A 25,489-nucleotide genomic window follows, 5' to 3' on the forward strand; every position below is an offset into this window, starting at 1 on the left:
CTGTGTTTACATTGCGTCATCAGGTACAGCTGGACGTCATAATACTGGGCTCATTAGAAGAATTTGAGGTATAGATATTAGGATCCAAGAGATGGCGGCAGTGGTGCAACAAAAATGGATGCAAGCTGCCGTTAAAATCTAAAGAAGAAGAAGAAGAAGCTGGACGTTAATACCAGGGTGAGCTTTTGCTAGCTCCTGTTTACAGCTACATTTTCTACCTCCACAGAAACTACTATTTCAAAAAGGAAAGGTGGTGGCGGTAATGCATACCAAACACTTTTTGCCACCCGCCAATTAGAATCAAGAAGAAGAAAGGAAACCTTTCATTATGTTGTTAAATTGGGCACTACCAAGCCAACAGAGGGAACTTCACTCAATTAGCTTAGGCTAGCGATATGCTAAAAACAAGCATAGTATTAGGTAGCTTCAGTTAAGGGAAATATGAAAAATCAGGAGAATGTGGCAATTTCTTTTATATGCTTAATCGGAATAATTGATTATTAAAATGAATGTTACTTTTCCCCCCCTCTATAAATTTCTTCTACTTTTATGAGATTTTGATTCTTTTGCAAGTGGGAAAAATAACTATTCCAATAGTTTATTGGCACAAACCTGACTTTAAGTGCTTTCTATAACTTTTTCAAAGGGTTGAGGTCAATTTACTGTGATCCCCAGAACCAGACATGCTCTCTCTCATTCTGGATGTGTAAAGGCAGACATCTGGGGTTTTATCTTTATTCTTTTTCCTCTTACATCGCCACAGCAACCCAACGTTTATCTGAGTTCACGTTGCTGGTTTGCTGTTGTTTTTCCTCCTGAGTTGCCTTGCTGCTGAAAATGTGCTGTAGAAATAAATCTGCTTTGTCTTAAGGGTCAGGCTCAGGGTAGAGGTCAGAGTTTCAGAAATACAAATGAATGGAAGCCAATACAAAGTAAAGAAACATCATTTATACTGGATGGAGGTTTTGGATCAGAACCAACATGGACTGAACTTTTTAAATATAGTTTATTTATTTCAGTCAAACACAAACGATACATTATAAGTACACATAAATGTGATCAATAAAGGCATGACACTGATATGGCTAACTGTGCAGACTTTAACAAATTACCTGTAATATTTTAAAAAATAAATAATAATAAAAAATATCCTAACATTCAGTCATGTAATCATTCAAAATGTATTGTGACAATGTTTTTAAAAAGAAGCAATGAATTAATTTAATTTAATTTCTGACATTATTCTGAGTGCGGAGAACCGGCAGGCGTCTCTGATTTAATGTTTATTTCAGCCTCTGCTGCAATAAACTTACATTCACCTGTAAAATTATATTTAGTTTTCTGATGTACAAAATATATGCGCATGTCGCCTTCAGACTATTTAACTATTTAAATGATTTACTGTTGGGCTGCTACGTCTGCAGCCATTAGGTTTTATTTTAGCACGTGGTTTGTGGAGCTCACACTGCCTCCTGTTCAACCCGCTGCTTTTTCATTTCTGACGGCTTATAGTTTTTCTTCATGGATACTGCTGCCTCTTCATTTTCCTCTGGTTGTGACCAAAATCGGAAGAAATTATTTTATTTGTCCTTTGTACACTAACTATGAATTGAGGTTTATTTATTTTCATAAAAACTTACATTTTAGTTAAACCCTGTTCTAGTGTCCTTATTGCTCACCGTGTTCATCTCATTTAGAGAAACCCTGTTTATCTTACTGAGAGCTGATGATTTTACCATGAATAAAAATTATTGCTACTTAGTAATATTGATGTTTCGGGCATTTTCTCTCCCCTGCATTTAATCATTTCGACTCATTAAGACAGTGAGAGATGCGAGTGAGAATAACTTATTTTATCAGGCTGTGATAAACAGCTGCAGTAAACTGACTATGCTAGCTAATGCTAAACTTGTTCATTCTAGAGTGATCCCATAAATACAAACTTGTGTGCGAGTGTGTGATGGTCCATCCTGCTCCTCTCAATGATCAATTTTAGAAAAAAATAATAAAGTTCAAATGTTTCTAACAGAGTGTTGGTTCTCTGTGCACAAACAGAAGCAGAAACCCATCGTCCATGTTGGGTTCAGTTGTGCTTCAATAGCCACTTAGTGTGTGTGTGTTCAATCTCTTCTCTTCAAAAGTGATTTTCCTTTGGGATTCCTGCAGCTCAGTGACAGAACCGGCAGGTCTGCCCATTGGAGGAACTGTTCTGAGGTTCCGGTCGGGTTCAGGGCTGCATCAGCCTTCCGGACGTCTCAGGTTTTCTGGCTCAGGTCAGGAGTTCTGCTTTGTCCGTTAGTTTTGTGTTTCTCTGTCTCTCTCTCTTGAAAAGACTTAAACACACATTCTTGGTATATATTTACCTTTACAGTGAAATTAGCTATAGCGCATGTATGTAGCTTTTTAAGCATACGCATTACTGTGTAAAAGTTGTGTACAGGTGTAAAGAAATGTGAAATACATAAATCTTCACTGAGAAAGTACATGAATTTTTACCAAAAGTAAATGAATTTCTATCACACCACACTTTTCCATAAAAACAGTACTAACTATTGTGAGTAGACCTGGGCCAGTAGCAGCAATGTAGGGAGTTGAGTCAGGCGTAGTTTGATGTACAGCCATTAACTCAGTCAGAAACAGCTGTGCAACTGAACGAACTCTGTTGTACCTGTCAGTTTTCATAAACAAATCAGACATAATATTATGAAGAGAGGGGAAGGAAGTTCAAACCTTCTCTGACTCCAGCGTCGTTCTGCCCAGCTTTCTAACCATACAGAGGAGCAGCATAAGCAAATGAGGTGGATTAGCAGTGCTTGCTAACAGCTGACGGTGTCATCTAGGATACGTTACTGTGGAATATCGTTTCTGCTGCTCAAATTTAAAGGTGTTATGTCATGGCAGTTATACACCAAGCTGTCTCTTTACTCTGAGGCTTTCTAGGTTCATTGCGAGACTGACTGCTGCCAGAGATCCTTCCTGTAGTGATGAGAAATACAAGCAACAAACTGTAAAGATACAGTGAGTGTCATTAATTAAGGACGTAGAATATAGAGTGCGCACAAAGCCCTGATCATAACATTAATGAATATGTAAAGAAATTTATAAAAAGTGAGAAGAACCTGGGTCAACATACATCAGTGTATATCTGTGGTTGTTAGCTCAAACGTTTGGAGCTATCCAGCTGCTGAGATTCCTTAAAAATAGAGACCATTCATAAATTGAATAATTGTTTCTATTATAAAGGCAAAAGGTGCCAAAAAATGGACTTTTGTTTATCTTCAACCTCCCTGCTGAATTGTTAATAGCATACAGCAAAAGCAATTCTGTTCCAGTGTCTTTAACTCTTCAGTTTGTCTTTTTTTACCAGTTTTTAGAAGTGTTAGTGAAGCAGTTTTCTTTAAAGACAAGCAACGGGGTTGAGGGGAGGAATCACTGCTACACTATGCTAGGCTTAGCTGCAGTAAAAGTTTGTTTTTATTATTCTGATATAAATTCATTCTATCTCTCTCCCCCATCCCACAGATGAACGTGGTCCAGCATTCTGAGGAGAAGCTCTGCAGGGCTTTAGTGTCTAAATTACCGGCTTTGGCTAAATTATACGGCGACTACACAGAAGGAGAAAGGCGCTTTCTGGAGGGAGGGCTGCACCCTGGGAAGCGAGGGTCTCTCTTCCAGCCCATCACTCTTCACTCTGACTCGGACTGGATCGTTGCTCATCCTGAGGAACCTCAAGACTTTGAGGCTTTCTATAGAGACCCTCACCGCAAGACGCCTGACGCAAGCCACAACACTATTTACATACAAACTATCGGTGAGTGAGCTTGTGCTACATGTGACTTGAACGTTTTTAATTTCTTGTAAAATGCGTTTTTCTTGGAAGGTTGAAGATTGTCAAAAAATTCAAGGGGCATTGCAAATTTGATGTGTTATTTTACAAAACCCTAGCTGCGCTTCCAAAGACCATAAAATTGCGCGAATTGAAATTACTGAAATAAATGTGCTTAATAAAAGGAGGCTAATTTAGAAAAAAAAACTAATGTTCGATAAAAAAGTTTTTCTGCTGAGGCCATATTAACGTCAGCATATTTCACAAAACTGCAATGGAAGCACATTTTTCACACGAGCCAAGTGATCAACAGCAGGTTGTTACTACTGTTGGAAAACAGTGAAGAAGATGACAGGAAGTGCTAGAAGGTTGAAGCCAAGGCGCGTTTTTTTAATGACATCATGGGGACAAACTTGTTTACATGATTCAAACTGTATTTCTTACCTATTAGAAACATTGCAATTGTGAAATGGTGTATTTTCGACATGATCAGAGTATAAACAAAGTTTTGAGCACATTTCCAATGGAATGAATATCTGTGTTTCCAAATCCACTGATGTCGAAAAAACATAATTTCGCCACTGTGGTGTTTTCTACAAATAAGTGGCCAAGAAACCACCTCATTGAAGTCCCAACATTTTTTTCATCAAAAAAACTTTTTTTTTTATAGGTGTGTTTCAGTTAAACTAAATATTTTTTGAAATATCAAACTGTGTGCGTCTGTTTGCAGGTTCTTTTGGAGATGAGGGACTCCAGACAGACCAGTATGTTGAATGGCTCAGAGATTACTGCCAGGCCTTTTTCTGTGGGCTTTCTGTTAAGTTGCTTCCAGCAGTTAGTGTGTCTGAAACAGGATGCTCCTTTAGGGTGAACAGCAGCTCTCACAACCTGCAAATTCTCACAGGTAACTCAGACATATTTCTTTATCCAAGCTTTGCTTCACGATGTCAGTTGCCTTTGCTTTCCCTTCAGACACGACCTGTTTGTTGTTTCCCTTTGAAACAAAGGTGACTTGTTACGGTATCTGAGGAAAAGAAAACCAAAAGATGCTTTCTGCATAGTTGGAATCACGATGATTGACCTCTACCCAAAGGACTCCTGGAACTTTGTGTTTGGTCAGGCTTCTCTCAGTGACGGTGAGCTTTTTGTTATCATAAAGGAAAATGTACATCAACCACTAGATGGCGCTCAAATGTATAGAGTGTGACTTTAATTTCCACCCCCATCAGGGATGGGTGTGTTCAGCTTTGCCAGATATGACGACCACTTTTACTCCAGAAATTATGCTGGGAGGCTGAAGAAGAAGCTTCAGCCGAGGCAGGGAGATTTCTCTGTGTTCCAGGGATACTACACTCCACCCATCACCAGCACTCTGCTGCTTCGATCCTGCAAGGTTGTTAAAGGGCATATGGAATCATTTTTACACATTTCCATTTTCAGTTGCACTCATATTTGTGGCTTATGATAGTTATATTCATTTTTCATGCTTGCAAGTTGATTAAAAAGTTAGCGCAAAACAGCTGAGAACACAGCTGGAAGTTGCATTACGCGATTGTGTGATGACATCATATTGAGAAAGCTGAACTCGGCCCCTGATTGGCCCATTAATGAGGCATGAGGAGGAATGTGCCTGGATACCTATCAAACTGAGACCCCCACCCAAGGATTTAAAAGATCAGTCATAAACAGTTATTCGAAACACAAAATCTCAGAAATGTCCAAAAGTTGAAAATTCTTAACCTTTGAAGCTCATAAATTTCCAAGTTTCTTTCTAGCAAATTTCTGAGATTAATCTAAAAATGTCTGAGTTTGTTTTGTTTTCTTTTCAAAAATGTACTACTCCTGTTTTTCCTTTCATTTACAATGACCCTAACGTCACACTTTCTCTTTCAGTGGTGGCGGTTTTTTATTTCAGAAAAGTAGTACTCTAAAACTACTCTATTTTGAAAATAATTGCAAAGACTAAAGTGACAGTTACATTTTATGACTTCAACATTTTAAGGCCTAAAACATGTTTAGAGATAACTCTCGAGTGCAGGTGGTTTTATCTCACTAGTTCTGTTTGTGAATTTGCTATGACACGGTGTATGTAACATGCTGTTGCAGATCATTACCCATGAGATTGGCCATATGTTTGGAATAAAGCACTGCCAGTGGATGAACTGTATCATGCAGGGATCGAACCACTTGGAGGAGTCGGATCGTAGACCGCTGGACCTCTGTGCGATCTGCCTTCACAAGCTTCAGGTCGCAGTTGGATTTAAAATTGCTGACAGATACAAGGTAAAACTACACTCTGCTTAATGTATGCTCAACTATTCAATGTACAGGAGACATTTCCATGCTGTAATGATGATGAGTGCAAAGTAACTCGGCGTTTTAAGCGTCACAGGTGTTAGAAACTGATTACGTCAGCCGGTTTTCTGGTAGCGTCTGGGTCGGTGTTCTGCCCCCTGACATGCCTGAGTTCACATGGTGGACTGAATTTTAACCTCACTGTGCTGAGCTGGTACATCCTAAAAAATATCTTTCTCAGCATCTGCTTGAATTTTGAACCCTAACGGAATGCTGCACATTTCCGCTCCACAAGAAGGTTTATCTGTAACAATTTGTAACATTGTCTTTCTTTCTTTCTTTTTATCTCTATAAACATTTTAAGGATCTTCTTGTTGTTAAATTGTTCTCTTCTCCTTCAGAAATTCCTGAAGCATAAACCTCATTATCCAAAACAGGATTAAAAAACAATGTTGGATTTGAACTTTTATTTCAAATTCAAGGTCTGTTTTGAGCTCCATCTATTTCCCAGCTTTCCCTGCCCTGCTTTAAAGCTGCAGATTGTAACTTTTATAAAAAATATTATTTTGCACATACTTGTGTTACCATGTCGTGACAATGTAGCATGAGACAGATAATCTGTCTCCTCCACCTCCTTCCTGAGCTGCTATTGTCGTGTGTAGAAACGACAGCGCTACAGGTCAGAAACAACCAATCAGAGACAGGAGGCCGAGTCTTAGCGCTGTCAATCAACTTCACTGCTAAATGTGCTAATGGCAGAGAAACAACTCCCCGTACCTGGAAAACCGTTTATCTGCCATCGTCAGTGGCTATGTTACCTAGCCTTAGCATTCAGGACGGGCTCTGCTGATGGAGAGAAGCTGCATCACACCTGCCTACAGTGTTTTTTTCTTTCTTCTCCTTGACCTGAATCTTTGGTAGATGACACTTTGTCACCCAACTCTGACCACCTCACCTGGCGTTTCAGCAACAAGGCAGTTCAAAGTGCCTTGTTGTTTATGATGGTTTTATGTTTTTATAAAACATAAATACACCATGCAGACAATAATTGTGAAAACGAGTAACAAACATTGCATTTTGTCAAGTGCCATTGTTAAAATCATCAAAACGCATTAAATATGTTGGTTTATGTTCCATTTCAGAACTCTAAGCAGGGTGTGTAGTCTTGATTTAAAGGATCTCCGTGTTTCAGCTGTTTTGCAGTTTTCTGGAAGTTTGTTCTATATATAACCAGTTAATCTGCTGATTAGAGACTGTCCCAGAACTATAAGTATCTTTTTTCTCTCTCTCTTTTTGTAAACTTTTTAGAAACATTTTCCTCTACTGGTATCAAGTCCCACATTTTGTTACTTTATTTTTTTTTTTTTAATTAACAATACTGAAAACCATTTCTCCTGTACATCTGTCTCTGTTAAATAAATGGAACACAAAAAACATTTTAAAAAACCCCTAAAGCAACTTTGCCAAGATTGCCGCTCATAAGGTTGTACTTCCAAGAAGATTCCATAATTATGACCGGCAAGGTGCAAGAAATGATTTATTTAGTCATTGATAAATGGATGGTTACTGTGTTCTTCACAGTTTAATTTTGCCATATTTTGGGAGAGTTTATTCATCATCACACTATTTTTACTTTGATTCTTGTAAATAAATTTTTCTGTGTGTTCAACAGGCTTTACTTTGCTGGATGGAAGACGACGAGAGTCAGCTGTCAGAAGCAGAGGGGGCGTCTGCTCACCATTCTGCTGTCCGTTTTCACAAACCCACCGAAGCCTTCAATGAATCCCGGCTGTGGCTCCGCAGCTGTTTGGACAGACTGGAAATAAGTTAGCCGAAGTGACTGCCAGCTTTCATTCAGCTGATGAAGAGTTTTGTCTAAGCTTCTTAAGGTTGTTCCTGTGGCTCAGTGGTAGGGTTGGGATCTTGCAATTGGAAGCTTGCAGCTTCCGCGTGTTCTGTTCATGACACTTAACCCGAAGTTGCCTACAGCTTGGTGTATGAATGAATGAACATGTGAAATACTCAAATGACATCTTTTAGGCCAATTGCTTCTCCTTCATTTGGCTCAAACACGAAGAAAAGGTCAGGTCACAAGTGCAGCTGGTTAACACGAGTAAACGTGCAGGAGGATCATTAAGATATTTTTATTGATTTATTGTGTAAACTGAGGATTCGACAGATGTGTCACACTGATGGGACACGTTAAAAATAAGGGAATTTGGATGGACTGTCATACTTAGAAAAACAATCAACAGGAGAAAGAAACTTTGTGAATTAAGGGACTTAATGTCACATTTTTATTTTAGTCTGAAATGCAAACTGCAATCTGATGTGTTTATTCTCAGATTAGCATTAGCAGGTCATTTTGCATGGATGGATGTGTTAACATTATACAGGCTCTTCAGTGACTGATGTGATCAATGCATGAACCATCGCTTCATGACACAAAAATACGCCTGGAAGGCTTAATTAAGAAGTTCAATTCACATCATTGCTTTATTGCGATTTAATGCATCTTTGGTACAAAATGACAAATGATTGATATACAGAAAAAATAGATTAAAAAATAAGAAAATACTTTTTGTTACATTCTCCTGAGGTTTTGGAATTTTTTATTTATTTTCAATTAATTGCAATAAAATCTGTGCAGTATATTTTGTTAGCAGCTCTCTTTAGTTTCTAGTATTTTCCAGGAGTGGTTAGACTGATCAACAGCTGATGTAAAATACTTCAGTGTTAGGCCCTGATTGATACCAGACAGACTAACTACCTTCACACTGCAACACTGATGACTTATTGAGGACCCACCTTTGTGTGACATCTCCTGTCACTGTTCATTCACTCTACACTCTTCACTAATACAGAACAAAGTACAAAAAAAGCATTAATTTTTATATTTGGCATGTAAACTTGTAAAAAAGAAATACTGGTTGTTGGATCATATTTAAGGTACAACTCCCTATTTCGATCAAACACCACAGCGATACTTCCGTCTAGGCATGCGGCGGTATGAAATTATGACACTATGATATGTTAGGTAAAAATATCACCATGTCGTGGTATCACATGGCGGGTAAACGTCAGCCCCTTGTTCTACTCTTAGCTTGGTACAGAGGGTCTGAACGCTTGGCTATTGAGACACGATTGCTTCCTAGAGGAGTGGACTCTGTTGAGGTTTTAAATTTTCCTAAAGTCGCTAATGTTTGGCCGTGACGTAACGATGATGTAATGCACCAGTTTGATGCTATGAAGCTTCCGGAAATTACGAGGCGGCTGTTGGTGTCAATTCATTATTTGAAAGTGTGGCCAACATGGACTGAAAGACTTCCTTCACTTCCTCTGCTGCCATTGCAAAAACTGCAGTGAGAGTGCATTTCTAAAACAGCGCAGAAGATCAACTTCTCCTGTATGCTGATTGGCCCAGTAGAAAGTCTACTGGCAGACTCCAAGTCAATGGGAGGAAGCCTGGACCATTTCAGAGATTTGAATCGAGCAGAGTGGCCTGGGATGGCTAGGCTAGGTGTGGTATTAGTATTACAGCTCTAAGACGTATCATTTAGCATTTCTTTAGCATGCTTTGATGTGAATGTATAGGCAATTTGCTTCTTGCATGTTTGCTGAATTGTGGGCTGATCCTCTTTGACATGACGCGTTGCTGCCAGAACATTTAGAACAGCCATTTGAATTTAACTAGAATTTCTTTTTTTATTATTGCTTGACATTTTGTTTACACTAGTGGCATTTATTTGAAAGCAATGTGACAGGAAGGGGTCAAAGAGAAAGGGAGAAAGACAATGGGAGACGAACGTGGGATGAACACATCCTGGTCGGTAGCCTCTGTCTACATGGCGCAGCTCTAAAGTCTGCGCCACGCGACAGCCCTTTATTTTCATTTCAAATTCGCCTATCGCCATAATCTCTACAGTCATAGTCAACTTAAATTGCTTTTGGAAGTTCCTTCTAGATCACAAACACGGTGATATTTGTTTCACTAGAGGTAGCTCGTTCATTTCACCACAGCATGAACTTTACCTTTAATTTAGCAAATTGCTCTCCTAGATGCATGATCGTGTTTGCCTCCTTTGGCTATAGTATGGTAAGCAAGTTTTGCACATAGGACAACCTTCTTCCTCCAAGTTGCCATCTGTCTTCCTACGGTAGCTGATGTACTTCCATAAAGTGGACTTTATTCTTTTAGACAAGGTGGACGGATTGTGATAGTGCAGCTATACATGACCGGTTTGATTCGACCTCCACTCTATCTCTGACCAGACAAAAAAAAAAAACACGCTTGTACCCCCAGAATGGTATGACTGAAAATGTTTGTGGTTTTGAAACCGTGATGTTTTTTATATTGCGGTATACCTTGAAACCAGTAACCAGCCCATGCCTACTCCCCTCTCATAAGTGCTGAACCTTCTCTTTACTGCCTCCTGGACTGTTCACCTTATACCCTTACATTCACTTGATTTGTTCTTTTACTTGTGCGTTTTTTCAGCTTAGTATTGAGTTGTGACCTCCTTGACTCCTTCCTGACTGACGTTCCCTTTGTCTTCTGTCTCAGAGCAGTCGTGTGCCGTGTGAGTTTGGTCCGGTTTCTTCTCTCCTCTCACCTCCTTGTAGCCAGGGTTCCTTTCATGTTCAACTGCAAAGTGTTTCGGGCTTCTCCTCCTGCAGGGCAACCCTTTTTTAGCAGGTCTAACAAGTCCCAGGAACACAGCACTCAGTCCCATTCCCACCGCGCAGGAGTAGAACGCCGCTCCATAGTCCATAGTTACATCCACTAGCACACCTGTAGGCATGGAGTGGGGACAGAGAAACAAGTTCAGTAAACTACAAATCTAAAACTATGGCATCATATTATTTGGTCCTCCACAGATCGTTTTGGGGTTGAGAAACTGATCTCACTGTCCTCCGTGACATATTTGTTTTCATACTAAGAGAAAATGGAATAAGAAGAGATCCATGTGTCTAAACAAATTTGAAATGATTGGAAGTCTTAAGTATCACAGACTTGTTCAGGCTGCGCAAATGGAATACATGAACCTCTGATACTGTTCGATGTTTTTGAGTCGTTTGTTTATTCAGTTCTCTCATGCATATCTATGCTTCCTCTCACTTTTTCACTAAATAACAGCATCCACGTCAAGAGAGTTGTTGTTGTTGAGCATTCTGGTAGAGTTTACTTGAGGTGTGTTTGCTAAATGAGGTTCCAAACAGTGAGTTGCTGATCAGAACCAATCAAGCTGCAAATTGTCAATTTTGTGTCGCAAGTAAATGTCTCGGTGCATCTCTACTTTTAAGGGCCTATACATTTGCTTAGGCATCAGAATATTATACAACCAGAAATGTTTACCCATGAAAAGATCTTTCCTACCTCCAAGTGGCGGCCCACCCAGTCCAGCAAAGCTCTGGATGAACACATAGACACCGGCAGCTGATGACATCCTCTCCACGCCCACCACCTCATCCTCTGCCAGCATGGGGATGTGAGTGCATGCCAGGGTTCCCATGAAGAACCCGTACACAGCACAGCACAAACCCAGAGTGTAAAAATTTGTCACCAGCGTAAATCCCACTAAGTCCACTGTCATCATGACCACACACATCAGGAGTACCAGGAGCTTCCTTGTCTTGAACACATTCTGGGACAGGACCCACCCGATGACGAATCGTCCAAAGATTTCAGCCACGGCCATGATGGAGAGCATGTAGGTGGCTTGCTCTCGCTCCACGCCACGGTTCACGCTCAGCTCGATGATGTAGAGCGGAGGGGCGAAGAAACCCAGAGTGGCAAACAGTCCAAACAGAGAGTAGAGGATAAAACTGCAGTCTTTGAGGATGGAGAAGTCTAGGAGTCTAGAATTTGCAGCAGATTGCTTTGTGCAGCCTGAGTTGCATCCTTCTTCTTGGTACATCTTTTTTTCGTCATCTTTGTTGTGTTTTTCTGTTTCCAGTTCTTTACTTTTTTCCTGAGAGTTTGGAGCCGTCTCTAGCCTTGCCTCTTTGTCCAGTGAAGTATTCTCCTCTGGTGTACAGGTGTCTTTAAGTGACAGGACACCATTAGTCGTCTCAAAGTTCTCAAGAACCAAACTGTCTACATTCTCTTGTTTCTTGAGTGCTTCCAGCTCCTTTGGGGAAGATGTGTCAATGTTTGGGCTTTGGGGCATTCTGGGTTTAATAATGATTGGCCGGAGCAGCGCACCACAGACGATGATGACGCTTTGCAGAGCTCCGATCACTGCCATGGTGCGTCTCCAGCCAATTTGATCTCTTAACACAGAAAAGCCTAAAAGGCAAAGAAAATGCAGTGATGAAATGAAATGTGTGATTGCTCAGCTTATTTAAAAATGAACACATTTTCAAATCCTCTTTGTTTTTTGGGTTTTTTTTAAAATCATGTCATTCATTTTTAAATTATTCTCTGGTCTCTGTACAGAATAAGTCCCAACAAAATACATATACTGTAAAACATAAATACGTCAACAAAGCACTCTTGGGATGTGTGCATAAAAATCATCAGATCCAGATGAGACTTTGCTCTCACCTGGAGCTAGGGCAGACATTGCAAGGGACTCCCCAGTAGAAGCCAGAGCAGTGACCAGAGAGCGCCGACGGCTGAAGTACTTTGACAGGATGGTCACAGTGGGCAGGAAAGTCAGACTGTAGCCCAGACCTGCACAGTTCAACGCGTTTTTGTTTAATTTACCAAGACACATCACTGCAGGACAGCTTCAGAGAATTCATTATAGGTGTAGATGAAGTCAAATGGATACCTGTCACTACTCCATAGGTGATGTATATCTGATTGAGTGAACTGGTAAAGCTGGTTGCAATGGTGCCAGTGGATATTAGTAATCCTCCAATCATAACAACAAACTGGAAGCCAAAGTGGTTCATCATCACTGAGGAGAGAGGACCTGCAGGTTGCAAACAAAATGTGATTTAATATCATTGCCACTCATGGGCTAGATTTTGTTTTTTTCAGAGCTGCATCCAGTCTGTCGCGGCAGATGAACCGGCCACCTACTATTAAAGGCCATGATGAACACACAGATGGAAATGATCCACGAGACCCGACTGTTGGTCTCACCAAACTCCTCCATCATGTCCTGGAGGAAGATCCCAAAGCTCTTAATGATGCCATATGTGAACATCTCCACCAGGAAGAACGCCACAGCCACCACCCACCCCCATCCTCCGTCAGGGGCCTTGGAGTACTGTTTGGCCCCCAGGAACTGGGTTACTTTAGCTCTGCACAGTCCCATGCTCTGCAAAAGAGAAAAAAGCTTTACTAATTGAAAGGGGTGTACCAATAAATCGGCCTCAATTGCCTTCATTTTGGGAGATCGTTGATTGGCCGATACTGAAGCCGATCACATCTGCCGGTCTTGCTGACCTCAGCAAAGGTCTAAAAATCAACCACTGTCCTCTGTTGCTCTGCTGTGAGGGAGGTTTCACTGACAGACCAGCCCACCAAGTCATGTACATGTTTGCAGTTAGCGATAGTCACCAACTCAACGACTTTCTTGCTACATTTGGCAACATTTCACACACACAAAAAAACACGGTATCAGCCAAAATTGGAATTGGCAGGTCAGGCTTTTTAAAGATTGTTAATCATTAATTGGCCAGAAAACTGCAATCGGTGCATACTGCTACAAATGAAGCATGACTGACTTTCAATCAGCACTATGTGAGATTATCAAATGAGATTTCCCATGAGATCCTTGTTTGATGTGAACCGTAACCATCAATGTTGACAGAAATAAAGACTTGTAATATATCACTTTATGAATGAGATTCACTTTTTCAAAGGTATTGCTGAAATGCTTCTAGTTATACATGCGAATGTCTTGTGATGCACCAGAAAGCAAGAGGTGCATCAAATTATTTTCACAAGAATTATTATTACTTTGAAGAGATGCACTGAAACAGGCCGTGATGTTTAAAGAAGAACAGCAGTCTGCCCAAGTGAATTATTATCTTTTGGGATTTTCTCATCAGAAACCAGGAAAGGAAAAAGGGACAGTTATTCATTTTAAAACAGAAAATGTTACATTGAAATACAGGCCACTTTTTGTTTGTTCGTTTTTTACTGGTACTCTGAAAACCCTCCACATCCCCAAAACAAACGATACAATCGCAGGATCATGTGACATGAAAACGATATATTTTTATATATATATACTTCATCCAAGCTTATAAAAAATTTGAGACGTGTTTATTTGTAGCCTAAAAAACACGTGGGATACATTGGAGGTGAACAGAAGGAAATAGCGCCTCCTACAGTCACCGTAGAGATTGGTCGCAAAATTAGGAATTTTAGAAAGTGGGTCATTCTCAGTCAGTTTGAGGGACTTTTATTATCATTATGAAGAGAGAGAAAAAAACATGTGTATTTTAAAACTAAAACTAAAAAAAAAATAAATTTATTTTTATGTTTTGGCAGTTAGAAAATGACCAAAACATGCACAGACCTTTGAACCGCGATCAGTCCGCGATGTGGAGCCGAACCTCGGCCACCTGCCGGATGCAACGAGCCCGCAGTAAGAGCGCTTCGGATTAGAGTCCCAATCCCTGCTGGCGCTGGTTCGGTCGCACTCTGCAGAACCCGCCTCAGTGGTTCTAACAGCGAAGAGCCGTCAGAGGACGCCTGACCTTCCCTTCTGACCTGCTCCTCTTCTCCTCACTGACAGGTCAGATTATCTGTTTTACAGAACCGCTGCAGTTTTAGTTCAACTCACATGCTGCTCATCCTTCCAGCTATGTTGAATGTACAAACACTGTCAGTGCGGTTCAGATAGATGTCAGGAGAGAGGAAAAAAAAACAGTAGCTGTAGTTCAGCCTCTTTCTGCAAGGTAGAAACTAATTAATTATTAATACTTGAGGAGGGGGATGAGAGGGGGGTCAAAATTGAGCAAAAAATCCAGATGTTGACAGTAATTTGTTCCTTATTTGTAAAAGTGGTGCATTTACTGACACTTCAATCTACTACTTAAGAATAAAATATGAATTACCATAGGAAAAAGCTACATTATTCCTCGGCCCTCCATTGAATTTATTAAAGACTTAATTAAATTTCATTTTGGAAATTGCAAAAGGGGAACTGCAATCAACTCTGTAATCCTCCTATAATAAGGCATGGAGATGAATCCTAATGCAAACAATTACAAAATGTGCATCTTTTTATTAGCAATCTGCAGTTTCTGCATCATTCCTCTAACTGTCCCTCTTAAGGGTAACATTTTAAATTTTACCTTCACTACATGAAACTTATGCAATTTCCCCTCATGGCTTTGTTCAGTTTTGCAACAAGAAAAGATTTCATAACCGCCGCTGGTACGTTAAGCGTGCAGTGGAGTAAATCCAGGTTCATTTCGATCTGCTGGAAACCTTTAATGAAAGACTTATTCTGCACAGTATGCTGTGGTTGCATAACACTTTATTTACAAAGCAGATAAACATAAAGGGTAAGTAACCATTGTCCCATGCTATTACACATACAGAGATGTGAAATGTGAAAGAAAGAAAAAAAAACTGTTAGAAAACACCAAGAAAACCAGATTTAAGCGTGTTAATATGTTAATACACCTCCAGGTGTGTATGAATGAAAATGGGCGTTTATTACCAACCCGAAACAAAAGATGACCTATAGAGAATAGAAAAGACTGAGATGTATTCTATGTCTTATGTGATCTTAATAGTTACTAAAACATACATATAAATATTTATATTGATTGAGAAATGATCAAGTTAAAACTTAAGTAAGCATATAAGAAATGTGCTTTGAAGTTTTCCATATTTGATCACATTACATTACAAACGTCAAGGTTTTATATTGGGAGTGCATACCTACACAAAAAGAGGAAAATGCTTTTTTACTTTTAGGAAAATAAAAAATTGAAAACGATAATTTGAGACTGAGTGGAGGTTAACCTTCCACCAGGACAACAACTGGAAACGTAAAGCCAGAACGACAATGGAACAGTTTAAATGGCCCAGTCAAAGTCCAGACCAAAAAATATATTCAAGAAATCTTAGTTGTTTTTCTCTAAGCCATTATCACAGCAGCAAGATTTAACTGGGGAGGGGTTGTGAATGTAAATAAAAATCACATCCACAACACACTTTTCAGATTTTTATTTGGTTTAAAAAAAAGGTATAAAATCAGACCATCACCAAGAAAAATGATATAGGTTTTCATTTCACTTCGCAATAATCCACTTCTACTTTACCAAGGGAAAATACACTGTTATGTGACAAAACGGAACAAAGTCTTGAGACATGAATAACTTGCTGCCCGTATCTATTTACAAAATAAAGTAACATGTATAACATGACATTAACAGACTAAAACATTTTAAAGGACGGAAAAATACAGGACTTGGAGATGTTTTTGAAGTCTTGCATATATTACTTACAAGCAACCTACCTGTACTTCCTCTACCTTTCTTTTTTCTTTTGCCTTCTTCGGAAACTTTTTGTATGATCTTTTATTTTATTAACAGGTTAACAACCAGCACACAACCGCCTCTCTCCTTTCTTCATTTCTGATTATTATTTACATTTGCTAACATAGCCACTCATATTTTACATTCTGTTGGTTTTAAACAAAACCCCTGATTCTCTGTGTACTTGGAAGAGACGTTGACTTCGGGTTGTATCCTCGCGCGCACTGCGCTTGACGCAACGTCCTCGTGCCAGCCGGCTGTTTGTCGTCGCGTGCTTGTTGTTTAAGGACAACTCACTCACACTGTAAGTATCTGTACGTCGCCTTTTTAAGACATTTACTGCCCAGTTAGCCGAGGTAGTGCTTTTTTCCCCCGCTCACGGAGCAGTGATAAATGAAAGCCAACCACAGAGGACATGCCAGTTTGCGAAATGTTTCGTTTTGAAGTGTTTCTGTCTGACCTGAGAGTTGCTCATTTCAGCTGAAATTAATCCGCTCTTCGTCGGAGTAGCTGCGACTGTTTTCTCTGTCTTCCATCTGCGAGCGACCGCAGGGTAGCCCACCTACTGTATGTGAGCCACATGTTCTCTCAGGCATTTATCCACAGACACGCGTGAACCCCGAGAACAGGCGTGCTGTGTGTGTCACAGAGTCACATTGATAGGGAGGAGGGAGGAGGGTCGGTGGGATCTGGTTGCAACCAGTTCTAAGTCTGTAATAACCGTCCACAGAAGCACACACGCCTTTTTTAAAACTTGGTCTACTCTGATTGGTGGTTGCAGGTTCTCAGGTTGAATTCTGTGGAAAGTCCTATTTAAATCCACATGTTTTCCAGGTTTGTCCCAAATTTTCATGGCTCCTTTACATGGCTTCTCTATTAACCATTTAACAACGTTTTTTTTTATTACAAGTTTTTCACTGAGAAGTAGCTTCTATAATGAGCTCAGCTGATGCTCAGTTCCACCAGGCGTTTGCTAATTGCTGCTGGCTAGTCTGAAGGAGCTGAGTGGGGGAGACATGGGGAAGTGCTGCTCTGTGCGGCAGAAGCTAGAAAGCTTTGACGCTTGCAGCTCTGCGGCGGTGCTAGGTCCATCTAGACATTTTACACAGCTGAATGGTTGCCATGGAAAATAAAGGATTTCTCAAACATGCATGAAAGAATCAAAGCTACACTCCAGATATGTTTTTGATGAGCGAACAACGTTATAACATGATGTAAAGCTCGAATACGTCTATTTTACATAATGTTGGGCCTTTAAATTTCTCTACATCTTGGTTTTCATGATGATGTTTGTTCTCTAACGGCTTGAATATTATTATATATTAGCCAAGCTCTAAATCAAACATGTTTTCCTTTTCACAGTTTTTATCCCAAGATGGTCAGGCCTGTATCTCAGCTGCTCCAGACTGTGACGTTGCTTTCTGGGCTGATGATCTACACAGTTTCACAAAGAGGAGCAGAAAAGAAGCCAAACTTTATCATCATGCTGGCAGATGATATAGGCTGGGGAGACCTAGATGTTAACCAACCAGAGAAATACACAAATAATACACCAAACCTCAACCAGATGGCCCATCAAGGGCTCAGGTAAAACCTTTATTTGTGATGTATGAGATGTGAGCCTCTGATTTCTATGACAAGTTAACAAAGTAATTAAAGTGTAATCTTCTTAGAAGAGGACCTCCGATGTCATAAACTGTATGTGTATGAATAAACTTTTTCCAGATTAACAGACTACCACTCCCCTGCTTCCACCTGCTCTCCATCGCGTGCTGCTATCCTGACCGGCCGCTATGGCCTCAGAAATGGAGTGACTCATAACTTTGGTGTGAACTCTGTGGCTGGCCTGCCTCTGTCTGAAGTCACTTTGGCCCAGTTGCTGCAGCAGGCCGGTTACTACACCGCTGTTATAGGGAAATGGCACCTCGGACACAACGGACCTTACAGTCCAAACAACAGAGGTGAGTCTAGGCTGCAGGCTGCTGCTGAGTTCACTCTGTCCTCTGCCTGACTAGCATTCCAGTCCTGTCTGTGTTGATTGGAGCAGTACCACATGTACTCAGCATTGTCTCTGCTAATCTGCTGAGGGTAATGATAGGAGTTAAGAGGGTCATTGGAGAATTGGAGTAACTGTAAGATCAGGGCACAGAACATCGGCCCGAGCGTGCTGGCTGATGTCATGGTCATGTGGGTGTGGAATGTTCGTTTTCGTACTCTACCTTGAAGGTCCACAAGACACACTGAGCCATGAAACCCCTCCTGTTGCAATTATAGCCATGGTATTTTGGCATGTAGATGTGGTTTATACCAGTATAGTAAATAGAATAGAATAGAATAGAAGTACTTTATTCATCCCAGCAGGGAAATTACTTCACAGTTACAGCATAGAGACAAGACACAATAACAACTACCACTGAGTAGTAGTAGTAGATAAAATAAAAAATAAAAATAATATATAAAATGCTATGAATTGTGAAAATATAAAATGCTGTTAATATAAAAAGCAACTTAGAGCAGTCCTTGCAAAGATTCAAAAAATGCAGATACAGTATGTATATGTAAATATATGTACAGCAAGTGTGCCACAGTGCAGTTGTGCAAAATTGGACTGATTAGTGCAGAACAGTGATTTAGCTTTTATTGTACAGTGAGATGGCATGTGGCAGGAAGGATTTCCTGTATCTGTCCCTACGACAGCGGAGCTGGAGCAGCCTATGTGAGAAGGTGCTCCGCTGTCTGTCCACTATGTGGTGGAGAGGGTGCTGTTTATTGTCCATAATAGACAGAACCTTCTTCAGTGTCCTCCTCTCCACCACAGTTTCCAGGGACTCCAGCCTTAGTCCCAGTACAGATCCAGCTTTCCTGATGATTTTGTCTAGTCTATTAGAGTCGCCGGCTCTGATGCTGCTTCCCCAACACACAGCAGCCAGAAGATGGCACCGGCAACAACACTGTGATAAAAGCTCTCCAACATCTTGCTGCACACATTGAAGGATCTCAGCTTACATACATATGTTCATACATTTGTCGAAGAAGGAAGTAATGATTGATAAGCTGGAATATCTTATTTTATTTTCCATGTTGTCAGAAGCCAAAAAAAAGGAGCATAAGGCTTCTTCTGGACATTCGCCCGCTGAACCAGAACAGAACTGAATAAGGAGTGTTCAGTATTTTGGTCCAGCAGTATGTACTTGACTTGTTCCTGCTCTGTGGCTGAAAAATTGACATCTGGAAGTTAAGTTGTTAGGGCTGTTTTTTCTGCATAAACAAACACAGCCATGAAATTCTGAGACAAAATGACGGAATTTTTGTCAACCAACTTCGAAAACAACGAGAACCGATTTTAGCATGACGCCCGACCGGGCAGGGCCCTTAAGACTCCTGACGCTTTTTTCATGAACTGTCTGAAATGATGCCATCAGGCAGAGGATACCCCAACTGATGCAAAAGTAATATGGTAAAATGACAATAGATTAATTTGCTTTAACCATGACTAGTATCTACCACCTATTTATATTGCTGACAAAGTACATCTTTCCATGTGTCTATCCTTTTGGGGCAGTTTCTGTATAGAGAATCAAAGGGTGTGAAGCAGGGTACATTCTGGATAGGTCCTGGCACTCTTGATAAAGATGGCATCCTATATGACAGTGGTCTATTTCAGCTGGATAGTTGTTTCAGACATCCTCCAAAAATGCCTTAGGAAGGACCATCAAAGGCTGTTGACTTCCTCTTTAATGAACTCACAAGCTTCTGGGAAGTTTGCTGAACACACAGTCGTCAGAGGCACTAGCTGGCAACTTGGACCCTAAAGGTCTGCTACTGGTAGCTTTGTGCCAGGTAACTCAGGGGATCTTCAGAGGCTGATTAGAGTCCTAGATTTTGGTTGGTTTGGTGCTATTTTAATGCCAAAAATTAGATTTACTCAGAAAAAGGTGTCTATCATAGCATTGTGATAAACTTATGCAGAAACTGCATATGCCTGACATCTATTGAAACAGTCAATGGTAGAAATCATTCTACAGTCTTTACATATCACTTAAATTGAAACATGAGCACATTTGCACCTCTTGCACAATCCTGTATCCTTCCATTTGCCTGGCCTTCTGAGGACCTCCAGCCTCACAGTCCTACGTCTCCGCTGCAGGAAATGTACAAAACAAGGTCACCAACCATCTTCCAGCTGCGCCTTATGTGACAAAAAAACACATCATTGCTGATTCTTCTTCACCAGCTGAGTTTCAACCCTCTCTCTTCTAGCATTTCAGTTCATACTAACAGATTCAAAGTCCATTACATACATTCAGTTTTGCTCCTAGTTATCAAACAATAAACGAGTTAAAAAGTTTTTTCTATCTAAGGAAACACAGCAGATTGCATCAAGTCATTGACTTACATCATTCACTCCTCCTGGACCAGCATGTGTTGTTGACTTTACAACAATCCTTCATACTGAGCCTGCATGTAGCGACAGTGGAGAGGAAAAACTCCAAGTTGACAGGAAGAAATCTCCAACAGAACCAGCTTATAACCATTTATGGCAGATTGTTTTAGCAATGGTGAACCACAACCGACTAGTTGTTCTTGTTTTGTGAACAGGATTCGATTATTACTTCGGCATTCCCTACAGTAATGACATGGGCTGTACTGATACACCAGGATATGATCTACCCCTGTGTCTCCCTTGTGTTTCATCAGAACCTCAAGTGATCAGGTGTGGCTGTTTTTTGTCTGTTTGTTTTATGTTTTACTTTAGCATCTGTTTCTCGCACAGTCGCAATATTGGACATTTCAAAGAATAGTAGTTTACGCTTCGCGTAAATTTGGTGTGTGAAGCTTTTGGTGAAAAGGCATGCAAAGGAGAATATTAAAGGGACATTGTTTTGCAAAATGTATTTTTTTTTTTTAGGTTTACATCATGTTATAATGTGGTTTGCTTATCAAAAACATACCTGGAGTGTTGCCTTGATTCTTTCATGCATGGTTGAGAAAAGCTTTAATCTCCATGGCAACCCTTCAGCTCTGTAAGATGTCTGGGTGGACCTAGCGTGGTCTTTGAGGACAAAAGTCCTCATCTGGGCTGCAATTTCCAAGCTTCCACTTCACAGACCAGTCCTCCCCCAGAACTCCCCTACTCAGCTCCTTCAGACTAGCCAACAGCAATTAGCAAACACCTGGTGGAACTGGGCTTCTGCAGAGCTCATTATAGGAGCTACTTCTCAGTACAGCGCTGCAAAAACATTGTTAAATTGTTAATAGAGCAGCGCTTTTGTGATCATAGGAGTTTTTAAAGTGACAGATGCCCAATTTCAAGGTATTAAATTACAAAGTCACGCTTCTTCTAAGTCATATTTGACATGTACAACATTTTTCTAACAACTTAAGGTAACAGTTATTTGATTGTGCTATAGAATGGCACTATGTGCCTGGAAAACACATAATGCTGCCCCTTCAAACTATTGTAATTATTTGTGTGAAAAATCAAGCTACTTTTTATTTAAAATTAATTTCCTATCATGCCACAACTCTACGTTTGCAGACCCTCATACGTTATTGTGTCTTCCTGTTGTAGACAGAGGAGGAGTTTTCACGGTGGCTGTTATTCCAAGGTGGGACTTCCTCTGGTTGAAAACAGCTCCATTGTGGAGCAGCCGCTGAACCTCTGGGCGCTAACAGAGAAGTACAGATCTGCTGCTCTCAGGATTATACAAAGTGCAAGGTGCAACACAGTGAACACAGAATTGATCAAGTTGTTGATCTCTGCCAGACCAAACATTTGGATAACTCATAACATCCGCTTGCTGTTTGTGCAAAGGACATTCTTATTGATTTTTATAAGTTGTGACAATACAGACCAGTACACAATTTACAGCTAACAGAAAAGTGGGAGGCACACAAAAGCTGTGAAATTTACTGAAAATTTGTTCACAAAAGAAGGGATTAATTTAAATTTGAGCTGTTTACAGCAGAGCATTAGGGTCAGGTTAAGAATAAAATGTTTTTTTTATTTCCAAAATTAAGTCATATTACCAGAGAAAATTTGTAACAAAAATTGTAATAATACCAGAATAAAGTTAATCAGTTTTGCTCCTAACTTTTTCAAATCAACATTCACCAAACACATCACACCATCATCTTTACCCAGCAGTTAATGAACTACTTTTGACTTTTTGATTTGATGTTTGTGTTGTGACAGTAACCTGTCAGAAAATCAAAGACCCATCCAGCAGAATTAGTTGTTAGCCGTTAGCTATTTGCTGTTGTCTCGAGTGTTTTTATTAGAGCATATTTGCACAGTAGTTGTACCAATAACACACTCCTGGTGTGTGTGCATGCTTGAAGTGTATGAGGAGGAGGGCGGTGAACCCTGCTGCTTCCAGCTGTTGATTAAAAGGCAGCATGACCCCATGCTGCACCAGGGGGTCATGTGAACCAACTCTGCACTTTTCAGTCAATGCCACAGCTTTGAGTAGCTGGAAAGCAAAAAGCTACACATTAAGCTACATGTTATTCATTCTAATCTTAACCATATTTGTTTCCATCATTGACAGACACACAATGCCTATGAAAAAGTATTCATACCCTTGTACTGTTACGGTTTATTTATTTCACACAGAGATAATGTACAACAATTTATTAACCTTTTAAAAGGAGAGATGCATGGTACCGGCTGTAACCCAGCTTTGCTGCAACAAAGCTGGGTTACAGCAAAAAATGCTCATTTCCACTTGTAGTCCACGGACAGTTTGGTTCTAGTTAAATACTACAATTTAACAGATCATGAATAGGTGAAAAGTCATTGTAATAATTAATTACATACATATCTAATAATTCATTATCTCACCAAAAACCAAGTAAACCAAACTGCAATCCTACTAAACAGTTCATAAAGCCATTTTGTGCCAAATATGTAAACATTTTCTAATTAGAACATGTTATAATCTCACCAAACTGACTGAATGCTGTTACACCACGTAGCTTAAAGTAAATCAATAGGTCATGTTGACATGTTAGGTCATGTCGCTTTATCGTGACTCTTCCTCATGAGGAGATGATGTTTTTTTTTTAATGTTTTTCAAAAATCTTTACCCATCACATGTTTAGTGAAACAGAATTGTCCTGTGGTTCCAGGGCCCGAGCACAGCCGTATCTCCTCCTGGTGGCGTCGGCTCACATGCACGTCCCTCTCGCCCCCGCGGTGGCAGAGCCTTCAGGCGACGAGGTGTACGCCGCCAGCCTGCGGGAACTGGACGGTCTGGTCGGGGCATTAAAGGCTGCCGCCGATGAGACGGATAGAGGGAATACTCTAATCTGGTTCACTGGTAGGACTGTTTCACATCTGCCCTTGTGTGACAAATCAGAACATCGTGTGATGGAGTCAGCAAAGTGTCTGTGTGCTTTAGGTGACAACGGCCCGTGGGAAGAAAAGTGCCAGTTTGCAGGGAGCGTTGGGCCTTTCACTGGAAAATGGCAGACCAGCAAAGGTGTAACAAACTGAAATTGAGATCGGCTCACTGAAATCCCTCACAAGGCTTCACGGTTAACTCTTGACTCCTTATAAGGTGAACATTTGTTTCTGCATGCTAGGCGGCGGATCAGCTAAGCGGACTACATGGGAGGGCGGTCACAGGGTGCCAACTGTGGTGTACTGGCCAGGCAGGATCCCTGCAAACACCACCAGCTCAGCGCTGCTCAGGCAAGCCCCGTTTCACCATTTACATCAACCAAGTCAAACACCTGCAGCACTTTTCCTCGCTGACTACACCAGAATGTTAGGGAGACGAAGATGATCCAGGTCTGAACGTTGAAGGGAGTAGGCCTGTCACCATGACAAGTTTTGCTGTACAATAAATGGTCCCAGAAGTTATTGCCATAAATAATAAGTAATATATATATATATATAATATATTGTTGTTTTGAGACTATTTTCAAGTAATATAATGGCAATAGCATAATAATGCAAGAACACATTCTCAAAGACCAATAAACTTTAAATTCTAATGAACATTTAACACTGAAACTGGAAGACATTTTAAGTATCCAAACAGAAACAACAACAAATAAAATGAATTATGAAGACTCTGTAAACAGAATTAATTGTCCTTCAACAAAAAGGGGTTAGTTGAAACCCAAGTACCAGACTGAAGACTTTTTTATCATCCAGTTTTTGGTAGATAGAGACTGAAATTTATTTTAATTTATCATGTGATTAATATATTTGTTAGTGTGACAGGCCTACAAGGGAGCAACATATATTATCTTGACTTGCTATGAAGGATATATTTAAGTCTACTTTTGTAAGTTTTACAAGCTGATTATTTATGGAGCAGTGCTTGTCAACTCATAACCTGAATTGAAGCCCTAAGGCCATGAAGCTCACTCCACAGGTCTGTAGTGATTAAGTAAGCGTCATCATGAACTCCTGAACCAATGAGTAGCGCAAAATAATTTCTGCCTAAAAATAGAGAAATTATCCGTCTGCTTTACTCAAATGTCTGACATCGCTTTATGCTTTTTCAGTCATCCATCCTCTGTACAGGGTCTCTGGGGAAACTACCAGGAATCCAAAGATTTCAGGGTGTGAAAGGCTTTTGTAAGCAATTACCAGAGATCATGCAAGTTTCAGACACAAATACATCAATCAGGCTGACTTGAGGATTTTGTTTCTGACCATTTCTGATTTTCTTTTTAATGACTATAACGCGTAAAAGAGAAAACCAAAAATAGTTCTTTGATAAAAGCAGCTGCTGTATTTCAGGTCCAACAGTAAAATAACTTAGAAGATAATCTCTATTTATGTAGCAGAAAACACACTTACTGTATATTTAAAAAAAAATAGAATCTGTTTTTCAGTGAAGATTGTTTGTCAGATTAAAAGTAACTTTTGATAGCACCCTTTAAGCTTCTAAAAAA

At 40.2% G+C, this 25,489-nt stretch overlaps 3 protein-coding genes across 10 annotated transcripts in view; 2 read left to right on the forward strand and 1 right to left on the reverse strand.

Moving 5' to 3' along the window:
• Positions 1 to 10,423, forward strand: amz2 (archaelysin family metallopeptidase 2). 5 transcript variants are annotated; one of them, XM_023341029.1, is made up of 9 exons: positions 1 to 177; positions 2,167 to 2,273; positions 2,941 to 3,018; positions 3,523 to 3,811; positions 4,557 to 4,730; positions 4,834 to 4,962; positions 5,056 to 5,219; positions 5,933 to 6,109; positions 7,794 to 10,423. In XM_023341029.1, exons 4-9 carry the CDS (start codon positions 3,523 to 3,525, stop codon positions 7,950 to 7,952), a joined length of 1,092 nt encoding a protein of 363 aa, XP_023196797.1. In that variant the 5' UTR covers positions 1 to 177; positions 2,167 to 2,273; positions 2,941 to 3,018; the 3' UTR covers positions 7,953 to 10,423. The 5 variants fall into 5 exon arrangements, with proteins under 5 accessions (XP_023196797.1, XP_023196798.1, XP_023196796.1 ...); XM_023341030.1 differs by lacking the exon at positions 2,941 to 3,018 and having other exon boundaries at positions 2,142 to 2,273; XM_023341028.1 differs by lacking the exon at positions 2,941 to 3,018.
• LOC102221614 (monocarboxylate transporter 7) lies at positions 7,983 to 17,217 on the reverse strand. 3 transcript variants are annotated; one of them, XM_014473786.2, is made up of 6 exons: positions 17,037 to 17,217; positions 13,152 to 13,392; positions 12,898 to 13,041; positions 12,669 to 12,797; positions 11,499 to 12,410; positions 7,983 to 10,913 (listed from the first exon to the last, which is right to left on the reverse strand). In XM_014473786.2, the coding sequence occupies exons 1-6, from the start codon at positions 17,049 to 17,051 to the stop codon at positions 10,621 to 10,623; spliced, it is 1,734 nt and encodes a 577-aa protein (XP_014329272.1). In that variant the 5' UTR covers positions 17,052 to 17,217; the 3' UTR covers positions 7,983 to 10,620. The 3 variants fall into 3 exon arrangements, with proteins under 3 accessions (XP_014329272.1, XP_023196791.1, XP_023196792.1); XM_023341024.1 differs by lacking the exon at positions 17,037 to 17,217 and adding an exon at positions 14,602 to 14,682 and having other exon boundaries at positions 7,984 to 10,913; XM_023341023.1 differs by lacking the exon at positions 17,037 to 17,217 and having other exon boundaries at positions 13,152 to 14,551.
• Positions 14,731 to 25,489, forward strand: part of arsg (arylsulfatase G) — a 25,983-nt gene continuing 15,224 nt past the window's right edge. Inside the window, exons 1-8 of one of the 2 annotated variants that reach the window (XM_023341026.1) lie at positions 14,731 to 14,820; positions 17,939 to 18,163; positions 18,302 to 18,537; positions 21,176 to 21,290; positions 22,149 to 22,295; positions 23,708 to 23,898; positions 23,980 to 24,060; positions 24,164 to 24,272. In XM_023341026.1, the coding sequence (XP_023196794.1) occupies positions 17,952 to 18,163; positions 18,302 to 18,537; positions 21,176 to 21,290; positions 22,149 to 22,295; positions 23,708 to 23,898; positions 23,980 to 24,060; positions 24,164 to 24,272 (1,091 nt within the window). In that variant the 5' untranslated portion in view covers positions 14,731 to 14,820; positions 17,939 to 17,951. Of the gene's footprint in view, positions 14,821 to 16,301; positions 16,881 to 17,938; positions 18,164 to 18,301; positions 18,538 to 21,175; positions 21,291 to 22,148; positions 22,296 to 23,707; positions 23,899 to 23,979; positions 24,061 to 24,163; positions 24,273 to 25,489 lie in introns of those variants that run through there. The other variant, XM_023341027.1, reaches the window with a different exon arrangement.

This window comes from Xiphophorus maculatus, chromosome 10 (genome assembly GCF_002775205.1).
Source record: "Xiphophorus maculatus strain JP 163 A chromosome 10, X_maculatus-5.0-male, whole genome shotgun sequence".
NCBI lineage: Eukaryota > Metazoa > Chordata > Actinopteri > Cyprinodontiformes > Poeciliidae > Xiphophorus > Xiphophorus maculatus.

What these genes read in the sequence shown, in the direction of transcription:
- amz2 (XM_023341030.1), top strand. Translation starts at nt 3,523, where the DNA reads ATGAACGTGGTCCAGCATTCTGAGGAGAAGCTCTGCAGGGCTTTAGTG. An exon ending in TCAGGCTTCTCTCAGTGACG is followed by an intron (nt 4,963 to 5,055) that starts GTGAGCTTTTTG and finishes CACCCCCATCAG; the next exon opens with GGATGGGTGTGTTCAGCTTT. An exon ending in AAATTGCTGACAGATACAAG is followed by an intron (nt 6,110 to 7,793) that starts GTAAAACTACAC and finishes TGTGTTCAACAG; the next exon opens with GCTTTACTTTGCTGGATGGA.
- LOC102221614 (XM_023341023.1), bottom strand. Translation starts at nt 13,461, where the DNA reads ATGAAGGCAATTGAGGCCGATTTATTGGTACACCCCTTTCAATTAGTA. An exon ending in CACCTATGGAGTAGTGACAG is followed by an intron (nt 12,798 to 12,897) that starts GTATCCATTTGA and finishes TGAACTGTGCAG; the next exon opens with GTCTGGGCTACAGTCTGACT. An exon ending in GGGTGGGCCGCCACTTGGAG is followed by an intron (nt 10,914 to 11,498) that starts GTAGGAAAGATC and finishes CCATGCCTACAG; the next exon opens with GTGTGCTAGTGGATGTAACT.